Genomic DNA, 20,335 nt, shown 5'->3' on the forward strand with positions numbered 1-20,335 from the left:
CATATTCTTATAATATAAATAGCTGTTTTCTTTTTTAAATATATTTTAAAATGTAATTCATTCTTGTGCTGGTAAAGCTGACTTTTCAGCATCATTACTCCAGTCTTGAGTGTCACATGAATCTTCAGAAATCGTTCTAATATGCTGATTTGATGCTTGAGTAACGTTTATTATTATCAGTGTTGAAAATAGTTTTTTGTTTGTAATTTTGGAAGAACAGCATTTGTTCAAAAACAGAAAGCTATTGTAACATTAAAACCTTTGATCAATTTAATGCATCCTTGATGAATAAAAGTATTCCTTTGTTAAAAAAAAATATTTTGTCTGTTTGTCATAAAAAACGGCAGGTTTAGTGTTAAGTGTATTTATTTCTCAGGGATATCATGATCTGTTTTGATGCACACATATAAAATATTGAAATTTCCATAACAAGCCATTTCATTTTAACCTCATGACTGACAGTCATTATAATGACAATATAGGTCATATAAGTTCATTTCTCTATTAATACTTCTACTTATACGATAGCACATCTGTTTGGACATCCACAATGTACAATAACAAGAAGAACGGACTGAATCTTAACAAACAACGAGCCCTCACTCAGTTTCACAAGATAAAACAGAAATCTGCGGAGTAAAAAAGTGAGAGGGAAGGAAGTGCTGGGGTCATGATGCATGAGTTCAAGGCTTTCATTTGTTCACGTGATCGGATGGATTGCTCTGTGAATTACCGTATCCTGGTGAACAGGTTCAACACTGATTTGGATTCCTGGAGACAGAAGAAAGAGGTTAAGGTTGAGATGCAGCACAAGCTGCACGACCAAATATAAGACTTCATCCTGACCTTGGTGCAGCGTGTTTTGCTGAAGACATTCCAGAACCTCAGCGTCTCGTCTCCTGCTCCTGTTACGATGGCCTCGCCATCTGGAGACACCGCCTGGACACAACCAGACACATCCTCAGCATACACTCACTTCTCATGTGTGGCTTCACATTATTCAATTACACTTCAAAGATTTGATTACTCTTTGTCTTTGCCGGTCATTTGTACTTAATTAGAAATCGGATCCAGAGACAACTATACCTTCTGGATAATCTGGCAGTTTACACCATCCACAGTGTCTCTATAGAGTGAGCTTTCATATTGGTACACATGGAAAATGCTATTCATTTTGATAAAACATTAAACTAAGTGTCCATATTTTTGTGGGTTTCATATGGACTGTATGAAGGGTGCTTCTTCATTAGGCTAGAAAAAAAATGTATGAATCCTTTGTTTTGAATCAGAGCTATCAAACTTGGCATGACTTTAGAGATGGATTCATAGCATCACACTGTTTTGAACTTTGGTTTCGAAACATTGAAAAATGTTGAGGGTTGTCCATTAGATTTGGTGAACCCTTAAACAAGTGTCTTAAGGTTTTTTAACTGATTTCAGGTTAGTTTTAAGACGCAGGATCATTTAATTCTGATTTAATGAATTTTCTAACTTTTTTGTAAGCATATTGATATTAATTTCCCAATTCGCCAAGCCTTGCCTTATAACAAATTATTTGTACTCATTATTTTGTATGTAATTATTCGTAGAATACATTTAATAGGTTACACTTTGAAAACCTTTGTAATCAGTGCATTTGCAAGCTCTTTGAAACAGTGAATCGTTTTATGAAGAAACTGTTTCAGTTGAAAAAGCTTCATTTCACCCAACACTGGGAACATGGATTTTACAACAGTCTATTCAGGAAGTTTAACAGCTCTATAAATATCACGTAGTGTGACCATTGAGTAAAAAAATATTAATTTACCTGAATGCATGAATGTCCACAACGTTTTATTATTAGATTTAGAATTTTAATTCAGAAACTATGAACAAGTTCATCATAACAAAGTGTTCAAGTCATGGTTTGAATAAACCGCAGTATTTTTGTAAAAACTCTTACCAAGTAGAGCACTCGGTATGAATGTCCTGTGAGCTTGGCCACCTGCGTGAGTGAGGGGTATTTCCACACCAGGATCTGGTTCTGGGAGTAGCCGTGTGTGCTGACCTGGTGGACGTCAATGGTGTAAGTCAGTACGGGAAAAAGCATTGGCTCTGACTGTGAGTGTAGGTGCTTGTCTTACCAGCTCGTTGGCGTGTTTGGACCAGGCCAGGTTGCAGACCTGTGAGCCGGTGTCGGTACTCTGTAACGCCTGTCCGGTCAGAGTGTTCCAGAAGCGAAGGCAGCGGTCCGCCGTTCCCCCTCCAGAGGCCAGCAGGCCGTGCTGGTGAGGAGACCAGGCGATGGCCTTCACGGCGGCCAGATGATCGCTGTACTGCTGCACGGGGAGCAGACTGGAGCTGTTCCACACCAGCAACTAACAGCAGCAGAGGAAAACACAGCGGGACAGTCATGCTATTTAGACCACATCTCAATTAGTTTGTTTTGCAGTAATTATAAAACATTTGGACTTAATTGCGTTCTTATCAACAAAACGGAAATAATCTGTGTACATCTGTTCATTCATTTTTTTATGATTTTTTTAATAATAACAGTAATGAACAGTTAATATTGAAAGCAGAAAACATAAAGATATATTTCAACTGCAGACAGACGTTCCACATGTGGAAATGAAATATTCAAGCTGTTTAAACTTTTTCTACACCTGAACAGTCAGCTTTCCAATTGGTATACTTGGGAAATATTACCTGTTAAAAGTGTCCACAATAACAAACAAATCATGTTCTGGAGTGGTGTGGATTTGCTTCGGATTGTTGTGATGTTTTTATCAGTTTGTTTGGACTCTCATTCTGACGGCACCCATTCACTGCAGAGGATCAAGTACCGTATTTTCTGGACTATAAGCCGACTTTTTTTCATAGTTTGGCTAGTCCTGCGACTTATAGTCAGGTGCGACTTATTTATCAAAATTAATTTGACATGAACCGAGAAATGAACTAAGAGAAATGAACCAAGAGAAAACATTACCTTCTCCAGCCGCGAGAGGGCGCTCTGTGCTGCTCCGTGCTCCTGTAGTCTACACTGAAGACATAGAGCGCCCTCTTGCGGCTAAAGACGGTGATGTTTTCTCTTGCTTCTTGGTTCAAAATAAATGCGACTTATAGTCCAGTGCGACTTATATATGTTTTTTTCCTCATCATGACGTATTTTTGGACGTATTTTTCGCCTTATACTAAGGTGCGACTTATAGTCCGAAAAATACGGTAATGAGTATTTTTTTTCTGCTTTCAATATTAAATCACAAAAAGACTGAACGCAACATACACCGACCATGTTCTCAGCCAACTGAAAGGGATTGTTCATTTCTTCTGCTAATCAGATCATCCCGTTTATATGACGCTCTAACCTTGTTATCGTTCCCTCCAGAGGCGAGGTGCTGGTGGTCAGGTGACCACTTGAGGCCGCACACTTCCTGCCTGTGTCCCTGCAGGCGTCTCTCCACAGGAGGAGGCGTCCTCACGTCCCTCTGCAGAATCACTCTGTCCCGGCTGCCCGACGACAGCTGCTCTCCATTCCACGCAAGCGCTCCTGAACGAAGGCAGAGAAGGTGAGCCTCAAACTGTTATATGAAGACGATCTGTTCTTGATGAAGAGTTTAAAAGGCTTAACTGCTCAGAGAGAGATTTAAACCAGCAGACATTTCAAGTGAGAGTGATTTTAGCGCGACACAAACCTACGCGTGCTGAATGTCCCTCCAAACTGGTCAGCTTCCTCCCTCCAGCCGCGTCCCAAATCTGGACAAATCCTTTATGGGTCCCTACAGCCACCAAACTTCCCTGAATGAACAACAAAGAAGAACATAGTACCCTGAACAACCCCAAATACAATCAGAAATCAGAAATACTGATCTAAATAAGAGGTTTGAGCTGACCCTCTCATTCCAGCACACTGATGTAACAGAGTCACCGTCCACTGATAAGTCACACAACCGCGTCACCTGTACAGGTTCACAAGGGTAAAATCAAGCGCTCAATCACATCTGTAGCTGTTTGTCCTTCTAGTTTGTCTCTTACCTGACTGGTACAGGCACTCCACAGGTAAACACAGGCCCCCAAACCAACGCTCAAGAGATTTCCAGCGGACCAGTCCACCTGTTCACAAACCATTTCAATCAAATTACACTGCAAATGTCAACATCATTTGTATAAAAGAAATGCATATTAAATCAGTTATATTATATGTGACCCTGGAGCACAAAAACAGGCATAAGTAGCACAGATATATTTGTAGCAATAGCCAACACTACATTGAAAGAGTCAAAATGATCAATTTTTCTTTTAGGCCAAAAATCATTAGGATATCAGGTAAACATCATGTTCCAAGAAGATATTTATTACATTTCCCTACCGCATATATATCAAAACTTAATTTTTGATTAGTAATATGCATTGCTAAGAACTTAATTTGTAAAGCCTTAAAGGCGATTTTCTCAGATATTTCAGATTTGTAAAAATGTAGACATGCACAAATATTTGTAATGGAAGTGTACCAGGTTGAGGTAGAAGTCATCCTGCAACTCTGGGGCATCGAGAACCTTGAATGGGATCTTGGAAATCTTGCGTGCTGGCTTTCGGGGTGAACGCAATAGTTTGTGACTACAGATGCAAAAAAAAAAAAAAAAGACGAATTATATATGGATACAATTAATAATGTATAAAAATGTCGTGTTGTTTTTAATGTGCTAAAAGAAAAACTCAATCAGTATTTCATTTTATTTTGTTTGTATGGAGACCTTCACACAATCTGCAGGAGAAAAAAATAGGTATTAATAACTAATTTGTGGCCACATTTTATTAATCAGTTCCGCCCTTTTCATTCAGTCATGTCCACGTTATACTGATTTGTTCTCTTGATTTAATTTTTTACATTTTTTTTCGATATCTTTTCTTTGCATGTCATGTATGGGGCTCTGTATTTTGGTCTTCTTTTATAATAAAAAATATCTGTTTTTGTCAAAAGTATTGTTTCTGTAACACTTTAGTAGAGGGACCAATTCTCACTATTAACTAGTTTCTTATTAGCATACCTATTATTAAGATATTGGCTGTTTATTAGTATTTTATTCTGCCTGACCATATTCTGCGTCTCTAATCCTACCCAATACCTAAAGTTAACAACTATCTTACTAACTTTTAATAAGCAGCAAATTAGGAGTTCATCTAGGCAAAAGTCGTAGTTAATTGTTAGTTAATGGCGAGAATTGGACCTTAAAATAAAGTGTGGCCCAAAACAAGTAAATTTATCATGTTTGATTAAGATGTATTGCAGTGCACACAATAAATGAACCAGTGATCAATTCTGTTTTGAATTCATGCAGAGATAGCAGAGAAATGATACCTTTTGTTACTGAGAGGAGAGAGGGAATAGGGAGAGATTTCATTGTCAAAAGGCACTCTCTTTGTGTGGATGGTGTACTGAGAGACAAGAAAAACAAGAGTCTAATACAATAGAATGAACTACAGAAACGTTTCTCCAGGAGCTTGTTATATGTGATGGATGTGATGGATGTGTTGAGTGGACTCACCCTGAACAGGCTGTGTGTGTCCTGTGTGAGGAGGGCGTTACGACGGTCATCTGTGTGTGGATCAGGCACGGTTTCGATTCCTGCTCCCAACAGCTCGTTCCTTAGCAGTGCAGCGTACGCCACCGCATCTGGAAAACACGAGCATTTGTCTTATTATACTTTTCATTTTAATATTAATATATTTTGACCCCAAATGTTTGAATGATAGTGTATGAAGTTACAGAATACTTCTATTTCGGATAAATGCTGTTCTTTTGAACTTTCTATTCATCAAAAACCCACAAAAAACTATTAAGAACATTAATAATAATGGTAAGTGTTTCTTGAGCAGTAAAGCATCATATCAGAATGATTTCTGAAGGATCACGTGACACTGAAGACACTGAAGACTGGAATAATGATGCTGAAAATTCAGCTTTGATCACAGGAATACATTACATTTTAAACCATTTTCAAATAGTTATATTAAATCGCTAAATATTAATGTTTTTGTTGTATTTGGAACAAATAAACAGCCTTAGTGAGCAAAAGAGGCTCCTTTTAAAAACATAATTAAAAACAAAAATGTATATATAAATAAAATTATCAAAATGATCAAAAGTGAGAGTAAACACTTTTATACTGTTAAAAAAAATTCTGTTTCAAATCTATGCTGCTCTTCTGAATTTCTATTCTTGAAAGAATCCTAGCAACCCTGAACTTTTGATTGGTAGTGTTTGTATATTTATCTGTGGGGAAATTGAGGGCATGTACAAGCAGATGCAGAATGACTTCACCTTTCCCCGTGTCTGTACTGGCATCCTTCGCCCGCTGATTCTGATTGGGTGACCAACAGTTCTCCTGCAAACAAACATACAAATATGACATTAATCTATCATTCTTCTTTACAATGGATGAGTGTAAACACTTCAGGTGAATGGTAACTCACATTGGCATAGTGGAAGTTTATGCTCCAGTTGCTGCCAGCACGTGTGGGGATGAACCTGTCTCCTGATTTGACAGTAACCGGACTGCACGCTGCATACCCTGACTGCACACACACACACACACACACACACCATCAACATTTACATTTCTGCCTCTCTAAAGAGATAGTCCACCCAAAAATGAAACTTCTGTCATCATTTACTCGTGTCATTCTAAACATGCATGACTTTTCTCCTTCTGTTGAACACAAAAGATGATATTTTGAAGAATGTTGGTAACCAAACACCTTTGGTTCCCATTTACTTCCATAGTCGTTTTTTGTCCTTTTTTGACTTAAAACCCTTCTTCAAAATATCTTCTTTTGTGTTCAACAGAAGGAGAAAAGTCATGCAGGTTTTGAAACAACTTGAACTAGATAATAGTATATAACTGTCATTTATAACGAATTGATATATATTATTTTACAATTATTAGCTAATACATTAGATAATAAATGTTAATCTAATCATTCAAATTAAAATTGTATGTTAATGAACTGCTTGCACTGACATGTTTGACACAAGAATGTGTTTACTGTACAGTGGGGCTCAAAAGTTTGGGAGACCCTTGCAGAATCTGTGAAAATGTGAATAATTAAAAAAAAAATTAAGAGAGATCATACTAAATGCATGTTTTTTGGTATTTCCTACTGTCATTACTAAAGAGTTTTGAGACTTTTGATGGCCAAATTTTTCTTATTTTGTGGATTTATAATCTGCCCTTCGTAAGCAACAGAATATACTTGTATGTTTCCCGGTACACAAATTAACTACAATTTACCTTGATCTTCAAAATCCAAAAGTGTTCACCCTTAATGCATCTTGTTTCCTTCTGGAGCATCAGTGAACATCTGAACCTATTTTAATAGTTGTGTTTGAGTCCCTCAATTGTCCTCAGTGTGAAAAGATGTATCTCAAAACCATACAGTCACTGCTGGAAAGGGTTCAAATATGCAAAGATGCTGAAAAACTGAAGAATCTGCGGGACCTTAAAGATGTTTCTGAAGAAAAGTTCTCAGTTTAACTGTTCAGAACAAACAAGGGACTCATGCACAACCATCACAAAACAGAAAGACAGTCGAGGATCATCAGGTAACAGAACACAGTATTAAGAGCCAAGGGTTCACAAACTTTTGGATGGGGTTATTTTACTAATTTCAGCCATTTTTTTTTTGTCTTGTGGACTAAATGTAAACATCTTTTATGCACAATATCTTACTCAGGACAGTACTAAATAAAAAATAACATGCATTTAGAATGATCTCTCTTATTTTTATTTCTTTATTATTATTCACATTTTTCACAGATTCTGCAAGAGGTGCCCAAACTTTCGATCCCCACTGTATATGGTTAGAAATATGGCTATATATGTTTCATCCTCACAAAGGTAAACAATGTCAAATGGTCATCAGTTACAAGATAAACAGACATCTAAGGATCTTTTTATGCTTGCCTTGGACGATAAGCCCTCAGGTACGTTCTGGTGGTTGATTTGTCTTAAAAGGCGTCTTTCATAGTCCTGGTCCATTTCTACTGTGATTTACAGCAAGACTGTCTCCGTCAGTCAGCAGATGGGGGTCCGTCCAGGTCTCCCATCCCTACAATAAAACACATGATTCCAGAATTCAATAACACTGTACTCATAGTATCTTATTTAACATCTGCTCAAGTGACAGCTGTCAGTAGATGTCAAGCCAACACACCTAAAATACTGTCACATGCTGAAACATCTCCCACAATGTCCTCCCCTTCAGTAAAACGTCTGTCATTTCTAGATATCAGTAACGTTAAATCACCTTTTGATCACCACGTTAAATGTATTTCGATTAGTTTTTTAAATAATAATAATATAACCGGAAGATAACAAGGTTAGACATCCAAAAGCACATGTTTTATAAGTAATTCGCGGTCATTAATAAAGAAGAAGAGAGTGTTAATAGAGGAAGGAGCGCATTAATGCCAGCAGGAGGATTGTAAACACGCGTAGGTCATCAGTTGCCATGGCAGCTCTACGGAAGCTTAACATCCAATAATATGACAGGACAACAATGTTTTTATGAGTTTAATGAATATAGAAGACCTTCAAGCTTCGTATTAGTAAAGAGAATCATCTTACCTTAACCAAGTGCTCAGGAAACCCACATTATACTGATATGTATGTTCAGCTACGTGCGCAATGATTTCCTAAACATCTAGTTCGTGATTCTCGACGCTGCAACAGAGTATTAAGGATGTTTCGGTAACGTGCTGACAATTTTTCGGCTGTAAGAGATAATGGTGCGATCATTGAGCAGAGGGCATCAATGTTTATGTTCATGTCAAGATGGCGAGCAAATCAGCTGTGAATGGAAAGAGTGTAATTCCGCGCACTGCCACAAGAGGCGCAACACAGATCACACATCACAGATCAATCCTTTATTTAGCACTGTGGGATTATTAGTAAAACATGTAAAATATTTATATATATAATACATGTATATTATGTTATATTATATATAATCTATTTAGATTTTTTTTATATTTCAAATTAAAATGCATTAAATGCAAATCATTTAGACAATAACCTGAATACTTATTTATATGATAAATCTGTTTTAAATTTCTGAATTACACTTAATTTTTATATTATTTTGGTGATCTTAAAGTAAAAAACTTAATAATAATAAACTTTTGGAAGAAAAAAAGTATTTAACGTGTTCCTGTAGCTTAATTGGTAGAGCATTGATCTTTTTTCACATGATAGGTAAAAAATTGATAGCCTGAATGCACTGTAAGTCGCGTCTACTAAATGCATTAGATTCTGTAAATTGACAGATTCTGTATTCACACACACACACACACACACACTTCAGTGATCCTAACCATTTTTAAAGGAACATAATGACAACAAAAAGGCTTACACTTTGACATTTCTTAAATGATTGATAGTTTTGTTTATTTCTCCAGTTACATCAAAATCAATGTATAAATGTATATCTACTCATATGCTGTGAATATGGTTTATAGCAAGTGTTAACAGTGATAAAAGGCCATTTAAGGGAATACATTGTAATATTTTGTAATGTTTTTTTAAGTATAGTTTTCATTTTTTGTAATAATTGTATAGCAATTAATAAAAAAAAAAAATAAATCATTTAAAATAAATTGAACTACATTTTGTCATCATTTAATCAACCTAAAGTTGTTCCAAACCATATGCGTTTGTTTCTTTTGTTGAACATAAAATAATATATTATGAAGAATGTGGGTAATATGTTCCCATTGACTTCCAAAGCATTTCTCCTCATAATATGGAAGTCAATAGGGACCAGAAACGGTTTGCCTACAAAAATTATTAAAAATATCTTCTGTGTGTGTTCAGCGAGCAAACTCTTAAGGTAATTGGAAACAACTTTAGGGTATTAGGTTTTGGGTGAACTACTCTTTTAAACTTTTTACCTTAAAGTACATTTCAAATCATTGTTTAAATGCACTTATTTTGACATGTTAACATGCTAAATGTCCTTGATTATAATTTTAACTGTAGTATGTTATTCAATATTACAATTACAGTTAATATATTTTAGATATATTACATTGCAACTTAAAATTCTACTTAAGGGAGTAAAAAAACACTCTCAAGTTCAACTTATAGCATTTAATATTAATTTAAACTAGCATTTAATTGCAAATAATCGCCTATGTAATTATTGTCCAAAAACACTGCATTCAGTTTACATGTAAGTATATATTTTTTTCATAATATAAGTACTTTTTTTAAAGGTTTGCTAAAGTGTACTTCTTTTTAATAAGGTTATGCAAAATATTTTTTTTGCTGAGATCAAGAACATTGGCAGCCTAATAAAAATTCAGATTATCACGAGCTTGATTGTGATTAAAATATGTGTCTAACAAACATAGATTCAGCTTATTCTTGATAAATATGAATGTCTCAAAGCCAGTCATATGTTGCTATGTACACAATCATTACACAGCTTGACTAAATTAGACCCTTGCTTTATCTGATTACTGTCAGGCTAGTATAACCGCACACATCTCAGTATGAGAGACATGTAAATAAGTCCAGACCTGCCTATGGAGGTTGCATATTAATAACGAGATGGCATGAGGGGAAAACAGGAGTTTCTCCTCACAGCAGGCACTGACAGCAGGACCTCCTCGAGACAAGTGCTAACAAAGCAATAATCCCTAGTGAACAACGCTTAGTATCAGTTGTTCTGAAGTGAAGAAGTGCATGAGGTCAAGGCTTTTTTTGACACCTGAGCGCTGGTCATTCCATTCGAAACGCACTATGCAAAATAGCAATAATCCTGCATTTGAATTTACAGTAATATGTGTATCATATTTGCTTGCACATAAAAATTTAAATTTAGCATTGTAATTTAGCAATTTGCCTTTCCCTGTAACATTTATTTAAAACCTATAAATTTATTTCTATAAAAAGTTATAAATCAGAATTGAATAGGACTCACAGCTGAACTAACATGTAGGCTATGTCTGAATAACAATGACTTGACTTATAATTTGATGTGCCAATAAAGTGAAACAAAAATATGAATGACAGTTTTGCATAATTTAAAGTGTATTGAAACAGATTTAGTGTTTTAACACTGCAAGGATCAAGTAACTTTACTAACATTAGACTATTGTCAACTTCTCGAGACTATATCCTCATGCTTTATTGCTCTTATCAGCACTATTACAAACTTGTCAAACATTACTGACTCACGCTGTAGGCCTGTCTAGATATGTAATCCTCCTAAAACATTCCTTTCATGATTTAGCATTCTGAACCCACTTTGAAGCAAGCAAAACCCAGGTTACGGATGTTGTGTGTTATACATGTTCCCTAAAACCTGTGAACGTGACACAAAGACGATCATTACTAATGATGAGAGTTATGCTGATCATGCCCATGTTTGTAGGTTGAAAGCAGCTCCTTTTAAAACCCATGTTTGAAGCATTATTTGATCTGAAACCCGCAGCTGCGTTTTTAATTTGATCTCTTTGTGTCCAGCCGCCTCTTATCAGACCCTTCATTGGTGCCCATGACAACTAGACTGAGAGACGGGACGCTGAAAGAGAGGAGGAGGTGGAGGTGAAAGACAAAAAGAGTCTGTAAATGACAGCTCGCTCCCTAAAAACAAAGAACATAAGACGTTGGGAATGCCAAGCTATTGTGTTTACTGTACAAAAGATTTATGCATGTTTGGATGAGTGCAATGATTTACGTTCTGGGAACTGCTGCAGATAACAGAGAAGAGGAAAGGAATATGAAACGAGTAAACAATGGCAGACGCTAAATGAATTTTAAAGCATCCGTCAGTGTGACACAAGACAGACGAACCATGTTTCCTCCTCAACAAGGAAACGCACGCACGTTGCATTTATCTTATGACAAAGCAATTCAGTGAATGTGTGTAGGGCAGAAAGATTAGAATAATCTGTGAACTGTGAGGGTCTGTAGTTACATAATGCATCGTGAACTGAATTAAGTGACCTTTGACTTTTGTCAAATACAGAAAGTCAGATGACAGAAGCCCCATGACAAGAAACCTACGGCTGAACCGAAGTTTTGCTTGAGGGAGAAATAGCTATAACACAAATGTTTACACCATTTTAAACATTTTAAAGCAAATGCAGTTAACAACTTGTCCTGTGAATAAAAATAGACTAAAATCACTGAAAGCTCTATTTTCTAATGTTCTGTTTTGCTTAACACTAATTTGTAGCTATCTTTGTAAAAGTAGCTAAGTGTGCAGTATATTATATAGTATTTGCATATTTGTAATTTGTAAAACACTGATTTTGGAAACCGCACATCCCGAATGTGTCCTGCACAGAAAATGTGCAAAGTCATGCTGCCATAAACAGATCTCTGTAATTTGGTCATTCCACAGAGCATTAACTTCTCGAGGCTGTGGATCTCGCGTAGTATCGCGATATTTGAGCAGGACCTATTTGATTTAAACAGAGCAGTGCCGTCAGTTCACACTCGTTCATTGACAGAGAGACATCGATTACACTTGAAGGTAAGCCATACTCTGTTAAATGTTTGTTTCTCTTTTCTCTGAGTTTCATGCGAAGTAACCGTACACGTCTTTCACGCACTTGTTCATCATGATGGACATTTCCATGTAAAATTCCGTGACTGTGGGAGAGTTTCGTTTTCAGTGCGATCTGTAGTTACATCTATGCTGTGTCTTTACATAAGTGTGAATTATTAATGCACTGTGAACTGTTGCCTTGTAAACTTTCTTTCTAAGGCACCTACCTGTTGCACTTCGATCAATGAAAAGTGCTTTTAAATGTTTTTTTTCATGTTTCTGATATGCAGTAAGAACATCTGAGGTTTAAAAGTGCTTTATATAAATTATTATAATAATAATAGAATTGTATATACATATAAATTTAATTACGTCAACAACAAAAAAAAAGAGAAGGAAAAAAAACTTTACAATTACGGAAGTTAGTAACATGGGTTGCAAATTAATAACTTCCTGATGACTAACTCTAATACTCCACTTCCGTTCTATTTATAACAAGCAGTTAATTATAGATCAGTTAATTTTTGCATTTACGCTTGAAAATGTTTCTTTTTAATACTTTTTTTCTTTAATGTTAAATTAGTGTTTTGTTTTTTAAAAAACGTATTTCCTATTATTATTATTATTATTATTATTATTATTATTGTTGTTATTGAAACATTTTTTTTTTGTCTTGACCCTAGCAGAAAATGGCAGCTGGAAATGCACACATTGGCAAACCTGCTCCAGGATTCACAGCCAAAGCTGTGATGCCAGATGGACAGTTTAAAGATCTCAGTTTGTCTGACTACAAAGGTATGACATTAATATGGCGAAGAAGAGCTGTCAATACACAAATATAGAGTAATATGTGAGACAAGAAGGATAAACAATATGCATTTGTTATTTGTTTAAAAAAACCTGTGGAAGGAAGTGTTGTCAGGAAACTCATGGGTGTGACTTTGGATCCCATAAATATTTTATTATTGATAGTACACGTTGTGAACACCCTGTGCACTTGAGGCAAGTACGTCTCTCTTGTTTCTAGGGAAGTATGTCGTGTTATTCTTCTATCCACTGGATTTCACCTTCGTCTGCCCCACCGAGATCATCGCCTTCAGTGATGCAGTCGAGGAGTTCAGGAAGATCAACTGTGAGGTCATCGGTGCCTCTGTTGATTCCCACTTCTGTCATCTTGCCTGGTGAGCGATGAAGATGAAGAAAAACATATCAAACTAAAGGGGTTTGCACGTTTTAGAAACCCCCCCTTTGAAAGTAAAATGCGCAACAATAGTGGTCTCACACCTGTTTTATTGCAGTATCATTATCATTAGCATACTATTATAATTCTAAACCTAGGTCAAGTTTTAATCATTTTTTTTATGTGTATACATTTTATTAGGCTTTAGTTTATTTACCTTAGTTTGCTTCAACTTAAATGAAAATAAGTTGACTTCGCAACTAGCTGAAATTAGAAAGTTTTTTTTAATATTTATTTATATTAGTTATTGCAATTTTTCTTATGCTTTCAGTTTTCGAATTTGTTATGGATAATTATGCCTGCCTCACATTGGCTTGCGGGTCTGATGTCATGTCAAATGTTTATATACTTGTGCTGTCAAACGATTAAATTGCATACAAAAAAAAATAGTTTTTATATGCTTGGCACTCGACTCTTTATATCAACAGTCATTCTGTGCCTTGTCTTCAGTCTTTTTATAGTGCTGTAGACAGCGTCGCTCAATATTGTCGAACTTCCTAATGAATGACAGTGTTTCACCTGTGTAATGATTACAGGATAAACACCCCTCGGAAACAAGGCGGTTTAGGGCACATGAAAGTCCCTCTGGTGGCAGACTCCCTCCGCTCCATATCTCAAGACTATGGTGTACTGAAGGAAGATGAGGGTATTGCATACAGGTATAAAGGGACTAATCTAATCTAAATCCAATAATTTTAAAATTACCATATATATTGTCGATAAATTATTTTGAGTCTGTATTGATTTATTTTATTTTTTTAGGGAAGAATTTCAGCACTGTAATTCAGGCTTTATTTGATCAAAAGTGACATTAAGGACTTTATTTCTAATACATGATGTTCTTTTGAACTCTATCACAGTTTGCAAAAAAATATTAAGCACAGCAAGAAATGTTTTTCAGCAGCAAATCAGCATATTAAAATGGTTTCTGAAGGATCATGTGACACTGAACGTTGAAGTAATAATGCTGAACAATAAGCTTTGCATCACAGGAATAAATTATATTAAAAAAATATATTATAATAGAAAACTGTTTAAATTGTACAAATATTTTGTAATATTATAGTTTCTATTGTATTTTTTTAAATCAAATAAATGCAGCCTTGGTAACCATAATAAATGTCTTAAGAGAACCTTACTGACCATAAACCTTTGAACAATAATGTATTTTTCTGCTGCGCTGTAGTAATGGGTGTCGGCACACAAGATTGGAATAAAACAATTCAGGTGTCTATTTTATTTTGCTGTTGACCTCTTCTTTTTTTTTCCTAACTTAGAGGACTTTTCATCATTGATGACAAGGGCATTCTGAGGCAGATAACCATCAATGATCTGCCAGTGGGCCGCTCCATTGATGAAACCCTGCGCTTGGTGCAGGCTTTTCAGTTCACCGACAAACATGGAGAAGGTACGGTGTATTTTCTTGGCTTTCTTTCTTTCTAGATTTTTACATACTATTCCTTTCATACAGTGCCGCATGTTCCATGTAATATCAAAGAGGTAGAAAGAAATAAGTTTTGATGTCAGCTCAAATAATTGTCAAAAATAATTTTTAAAAGCACTAATATTAAATATTAATTTTGTCTTTTATTGTTGTTAATTTTCTCTAGTTTGCCCAGCCGGATGGAAGCCCGGAAAAGACACAATTAAGCCGGACGTCCAGCAGAGCAAAGATTACTTCTCCAAACAACATTAAAAAATACACTAGACTGTGCAGCATTGTGTAATGAGCTTGTACTACGACTGTTAACATGAAGTATTGCTACTAGCATGTAGGAGTGTTAATGAAACTACCTGAAATCTATTGTAACTCTTGAGTTAGCATGTGTAGTGTCTTTCGGACCTTTTTGTTGTGAAAATCTGTTGTAGAGTGGGGAACAGCTTATTGTTTTGTCACAAATTCCTGCATTTCAAACAATAAAACCATTTTTTTAACAATAAACAAGTTAGTTTTTAACAAATAAGTTTTTAATAGTAATAATAAATAAATATATACATACATATATGTGACCCTGGAGCACAAAAGCAATCATAAGTATAATGGTATACCGTATTTGTAGCAATAGCCAACAATACATTGTATGTGTAAAATTATTGTTTTTTTTCTTTTATGTCAAAAAGCATTAGGACATTAAGTTAATATTCGGACATAATAATATGGAATTTTAAATAGTACAAATGTTTCAAATTTTATATTTATACATATATACATAAATGTGTAGTAATACTTGAAAATTAGTAAATATTAATCAAGTATTAATAATTAAAAATCATTTACACAGTCTCTCGCTCTCTCCCAAGCTGTCATCTATCGCTGTGTTTACCGCCAAATGCGCGCGTGACAGTGACAGGTGTCGGTTGCGCGCGTTTATTCCGCGCCGTAATTTACCTTAAACCGTCATCTCTTTATTCTTTGCACGGCACTAATAAACGATCATATTTATCCAATAACACTTGGCTTTATACAGACAACGTTAGATTAGATAAATTAATAACGTTCTGAGTTATTTTTGATAAGCCATAACAGGTTTTGAGGAGATAATTTATCTGTGAGGAAGTTAACAGTAAAGTTAGCTCAAACATGACAACCAGACAGAAGACACTAGCTCAGGACAAACAGGTGATTGTTGAGGTGAGAGACAGAATCAAGAACATTTACAGCATTTACTCATGTCTTTATCACAATATTACTGTAGAAAATGACTAACGTTAGTAACATAAGTTATCATGGTAAATTTTTGACTAAGCAGCAACTCAACACTAGTTATATATTTAACGTTAAATACCGTGGTTTTACTATCTGATACTTTAGCTCTAACAGTTACCAGAGTAGTTTTGTAAGTAACTGTTTTATATGCAGACAAATTATATTATTGTAATATTTAAAGGAATACCAAGACAAAAATGAAAATTTGCTGAATATTTACTTAACGTTACCCTCAGGCCATCCAAGATGAGTTTGTTTCTTCATCTGAACAGATTTAAACAGCTAAAAAACACAATAATGCTGGTCATAAAGACATGTAATGCAACATTTCTACACATCTGTTCCGATAAAGAAACCTCTTTATCTTGGATGGCCTAGATTTTCAGCATTTTTTTTATTTTTGGGTGAACCAACGTTAAGTTTCTACTTTCAAGGCCCCCAAATTATAATTCAATTACAATTTAGCTTATTATGAAACACTGTGTGCTCAATTACATGTATGCATGTGGATATAGATTTCAAGGCAGTCTTCTTTGTAAATCATGGTATTATAAATCAAGTAAGCCCCTGTGTTTCATCAGGCACTGGATACTAAAGCTCAGTCACTGGTGTTTGTCAAACGCATGGTGGTTATAGCTGTGTCCTCCATCACTTATCTGCGTGGGATATTCCCAGAGGACTCCTACAGATCCAGATACCTGGAAGGTATGAGTATACACACTGATGTATTAATGGAGCAACATCAGGCTGATTGAAATATCTCATACAATCAGTTTTGATGAATGTCGTTCTTCAGATTTGTGCATCAAAGTCCTCAAACAGGATTGTTCATGCCCCGAAGCCCACAAACTCGTCAAATGGTAATTTTATTATACATGTTGTTTTTGTAAAGCAAATTGCTATGTTTGTATTAGTGCTGGGCAACGATTAATCATATCCAAGATAAAAGTTTTATTTTACATTATATATATGTAATAATATGTAATATGTGGACTGTGTATTTATTATGTATATATAAATATACATGCATGTATGTGTATATATATATATATATATATATATATATATATATATAATTTTAAAAATATATATTGTATGTGTGTCTATATATATATGCATAATAAATATACAAAGTAAGTAAAAACTTTAATATTTTTTATGCGATTAATCATTTTGCAGCACTAGTTTGTATATTCAAATGTGTATTTGAAAATATATTTGTAATGCTTCATTGAAGTGTAAAATATAATGCTATAAAAAGTCAATATAATCATTCTTCTGTCCTTCAAGGCTGTTGGGAAGTTTTGATGCATTGGAGAAGAGATATGTAAGTCAAAAGCACCATATTTAGATATAAATATCTGTTACTCTTTATTTATTATTTAATTTTAATTTATCTTTATATTTTGCAGCTTCAAATGGTGGTCATTGGGGTCAGTGATGCATGTTTTAAACTCTACAATATTACTGCAACAAAAAAACATTTATTTACATTTCCTGTTTTTTGTTTTGTTATTTATTTTTTTATTTTAATCTGCAGGTACACACAAGCCCAGATGACAGTAATGTAAGTCTACAATCCTCCACAGTTTTTAGATCAGGTTTTGTTTTTACTTTTTAATGCCAATGACCCCTATATATATATTGTTCAGAATCATTTAACCTGTGAGGTACTGTGTATGTGAAATATTACACAGTTACAACAATAAATAATTGGCTTTAATATTGTTATCAAACTAAAGCCAAATTCTAAAGAACATTATTTTTTCTCGAAAATAAATATTTTCTATAAAATGTATATGAAGGTTTACCCTTTTTGGACCCAAATTTGAATAATGTTAGACGCAAACCTGGAGAGAAACATTTTCCATATATTAGTTCAGGCATGGATCTAAGTGTTAAAAAGTGGACATTAATAATATTTACAAATGGACTGTTTTGTCTCTTACGTATGTTTTCTCAGCATGTCATTGAGTCCTACCAGTTTAAGTTCAGATACTCAGAGTGTGGACCACAGATGGACATCATGTGGAGGTCTAGTATTCTACATTGTTTACAGTTTCAACCATATTTTTGATCAAATAATTAAAAATTTTACTGATTCCATACTTTTGGTTGGTAGTGTACACAGTTATGCATGGACAGTACATTAATGCAACCAAGTTGAAACCTCCATTCCCCAATCCTTTCCTCTTTTCTTAATTTCAGTAATGTGACTGGGGACACAAGAATGACGTTGGAGGACACAAAGAAAGCTTCAACGCTCCTGATCAGGAAGCTGTTCCTCCTCATGCAGAATCTAGAGGCTTTGCCCACTGGCGTTTACCTCACTATGAAGCTCTACTACTATGATGATGGTACAATATACTGCCTTTACATCCTTCTGCAGTATGTTGAGAGACGTAGATAAGAACGGTTTCTTCATGACAGATTGTTGAATAGTTAAAAACAGAAGAATGTGCTAGGTGAAATAGCTTAACGACTAGTGTGCCTTTCCTCTCAATTTAAGTCACTCCTCCTGAGTATGAGCCACCAGGATTCAAGGCAGGTGTAAATGACAGTCTGTGGTTCGAGGGAACTGCAGTGCACTTCAGAGTGGGCGATATTCAGTCTCGCTTCCACAGCATGAAGTTGCGTGTGACGGCAGCACAGAGCCGGCTTGGGAAGCTACAGGAGGGAGGCCAGTTGAGTGAGAACGACATGGAGATGGAGACACCCTCTCTCTCTCAGATCAGAGCAGCAGAAAGGGTATTAAGCAGATGTTATACAGGATCAATTTTGCTATGTGTTCACCAGACTGAATTCAGATTATGAATTATTATGTGACAGGTGACCAGAAACTGTGAGCAGGATCTGCCCTCTGAAGATGGTAAGTACCTGAAACAGGTTTTTGTTCAGAAAGTGTGTCGCACGTCCTGAAAAGTGAAGCCAAAACATTTCGATGGCCATCTAGTGGCTGGTTGCAGTATGTCATAAACCCTGCCCTCTCCATGTAAACAAATGGGGCAGAAGTCCAAATCTAATATTCAAATACATTTTTCCCAAAAGATGTTTTTTTTGTCATTTTAGTCATATTTGTGATGCTATAAAAACGGGGTGTGGTGTCAGCGATTGGGTCTGTGGGAGTTTGAGTGGGACTTTAATGCCGTAACTCCAGCTCACGATCACTACAGCGCAGAATGAATCACTACTGTGCTGACTCGGGCACCAAATGGGATATTCTGGGATATTCTGTTTTCACTTTTCTATAGTGGAAGGAGGTGGAGACTTGTCAGCCATCTTTTTTTTTAAGTCCTATTGTCTCTACCTTTTGCAGAATCTATCGCACAGTTCAAACAGCCCAAAAAAGCTATAGCAAAGGTAAGGTATTTTTTGATTTCTTTACAAAGAAAAAAAAAAAAGTGTTTATTTTTTAGTTTTTTTTTATTAATGTTTTTTCCCATTATATATTCGTACAGAGGAAGTCTGTCCGAAGCAAAGTCACAAGGAGGAAAAAGAAGAAATGCTTTTGAAACCACAAGTTCACATCAGACAAAATGATTTTTTAATGAGTTTTTGCTAATATATATATTTATATATTTTAAGTTAATGGAAATAAAATGTCCTTTTACCAGGCAGAAGTTAAAAAAGTTTTTGACTGGGTAATGTTCTGGGGAATTCGTCCTCCTCATATTCTAGAATTTATATATTTATTGATTGGACTTATTGTATGTAGTACAAAAGATGTTGAATATATCAGCCTCTTGTATGTGTATATACATAAAATAAACAATACTTCACACTACCTTACATGACATATTCCTTTATAATACACACACACTTTGAGTACAATAATTTTTTGTCATTAGTTC

At 35.2% G+C, this 20,335-nt stretch overlaps 3 protein-coding genes across 4 annotated transcripts; 2 read left to right on the forward strand and 1 right to left on the reverse strand.

Annotated features, from left to right (window-relative positions):
* Positions 1 to 348: 348 nt before the first annotated feature.
* Positions 349 to 8,849, reverse strand: fzr1b (fizzy/cell division cycle 20 related 1b). The gene is made up of 15 exons (XM_026206881.1): positions 8,607 to 8,849; positions 7,944 to 8,088; positions 6,454 to 6,555; positions 6,302 to 6,365; positions 5,526 to 5,653; positions 5,339 to 5,415; positions 4,491 to 4,596; positions 4,015 to 4,092; positions 3,873 to 3,938; positions 3,675 to 3,777; positions 3,348 to 3,529; positions 2,124 to 2,357; positions 1,943 to 2,047; positions 847 to 939; positions 349 to 771 (listed from the first exon to the last, which is right to left on the reverse strand). Exons 2-15 carry the CDS (start codon positions 8,016 to 8,018, stop codon positions 730 to 732), a joined length of 1,455 nt encoding a protein of 484 aa, XP_026062666.1. The 5' UTR covers positions 8,019 to 8,088; positions 8,607 to 8,849; the 3' UTR covers positions 349 to 729.
* A 3,526-nt stretch (positions 8,850 to 12,375) lies between these two features.
* Positions 12,376 to 15,719, forward strand: prdx1 (peroxiredoxin 1). Of its 2 annotated transcripts, none has more exons than XM_026206882.1 (6): positions 12,376 to 12,522; positions 13,221 to 13,332; positions 13,565 to 13,718; positions 14,314 to 14,436; positions 15,055 to 15,185; positions 15,388 to 15,719. In XM_026206882.1, exons 2-6 carry the CDS (start codon positions 13,227 to 13,229, stop codon positions 15,471 to 15,473), a joined length of 600 nt encoding a protein of 199 aa, XP_026062667.1. In that variant the 5' UTR covers positions 12,376 to 12,522; positions 13,221 to 13,226; the 3' UTR covers positions 15,474 to 15,719. The 2 variants fall into 2 exon arrangements, with proteins under 2 accessions (XP_026062667.1, XP_026062668.1); XM_026206883.1 differs by having other exon boundaries at positions 12,432 to 12,522; positions 13,224 to 13,332.
* A 347-nt stretch (positions 15,720 to 16,066) lies between these two features.
* Positions 16,067 to 20,257, forward strand: zte38 (zebrafish testis-expressed 38). The gene is made up of 12 exons (XM_026206887.1): positions 16,067 to 16,409; positions 17,066 to 17,189; positions 17,281 to 17,344; positions 17,775 to 17,811; positions 17,897 to 17,917; positions 18,025 to 18,051; positions 18,448 to 18,518; positions 18,693 to 18,841; positions 18,994 to 19,232; positions 19,314 to 19,353; positions 19,801 to 19,844; positions 19,943 to 20,257. Exons 1-12 carry the CDS (start codon positions 16,359 to 16,361, stop codon positions 19,994 to 19,996), a joined length of 921 nt encoding a protein of 306 aa, XP_026062672.1. The 5' UTR covers positions 16,067 to 16,358; the 3' UTR covers positions 19,997 to 20,257.
* Positions 20,258 to 20,335: the final 78 nt, after the last annotated feature.

Source organism: Carassius auratus, chromosome 27, assembly GCF_003368295.1.
Source record: "Carassius auratus strain Wakin chromosome 27, ASM336829v1, whole genome shotgun sequence".
Lineage (NCBI taxonomy): Eukaryota > Metazoa > Chordata > Actinopteri > Cypriniformes > Cyprinidae > Carassius > Carassius auratus.

Coding starts and splice junctions, on each gene's coding strand:
- zte38 (XM_026206887.1), top strand. CDS start 16,359: ATGACAACCAGACAGAAGACACTAGCTCAGGACAAACAGGTGATTGTT. Junction 16,410..17,065: donor ACAAACAGGTGATTGTTGAG/GTGAGAGACAGA, acceptor GTGTTTCATCAG/GCACTGGATACTAAAGCTCA. Junction 18,519..18,692: donor CAGATGGACATCATGTGGAG/GTCTAGTATTCT, acceptor TCTTAATTTCAG/TAATGTGACTGGGGACACAA.
- fzr1b (XM_026206881.1), bottom strand. CDS start 8,018: ATGGACCAGGACTATGAAAGACGCCTTTTAAGACAAATCAACCACCAG. Junction 4,597..5,338: donor TCTCCTCTCAGTAACAAAAG/GTATCATTTCTC, acceptor TTGCATCTGTAG/TCACAAACTATTGCGTTCAC. Junction 772..846: donor GCAAAACACGCTGCACCAAG/GTCAGGATGAAG, acceptor TTCTGTCTCCAG/GAATCCAAATCAGTGTTGAA.
- prdx1 (XM_026206882.1), top strand. CDS start 13,227: ATGGCAGCTGGAAATGCACACATTGGCAAACCTGCTCCAGGATTCACA. Junction 13,719..14,313: donor CACTTCTGTCATCTTGCCTG/GTGAGCGATGAA, acceptor TAATGATTACAG/GATAAACACCCCTCGGAAAC. Junction 15,186..15,387: donor CACCGACAAACATGGAGAAG/GTACGGTGTATT, acceptor AATTTTCTCTAG/TTTGCCCAGCCGGATGGAAG.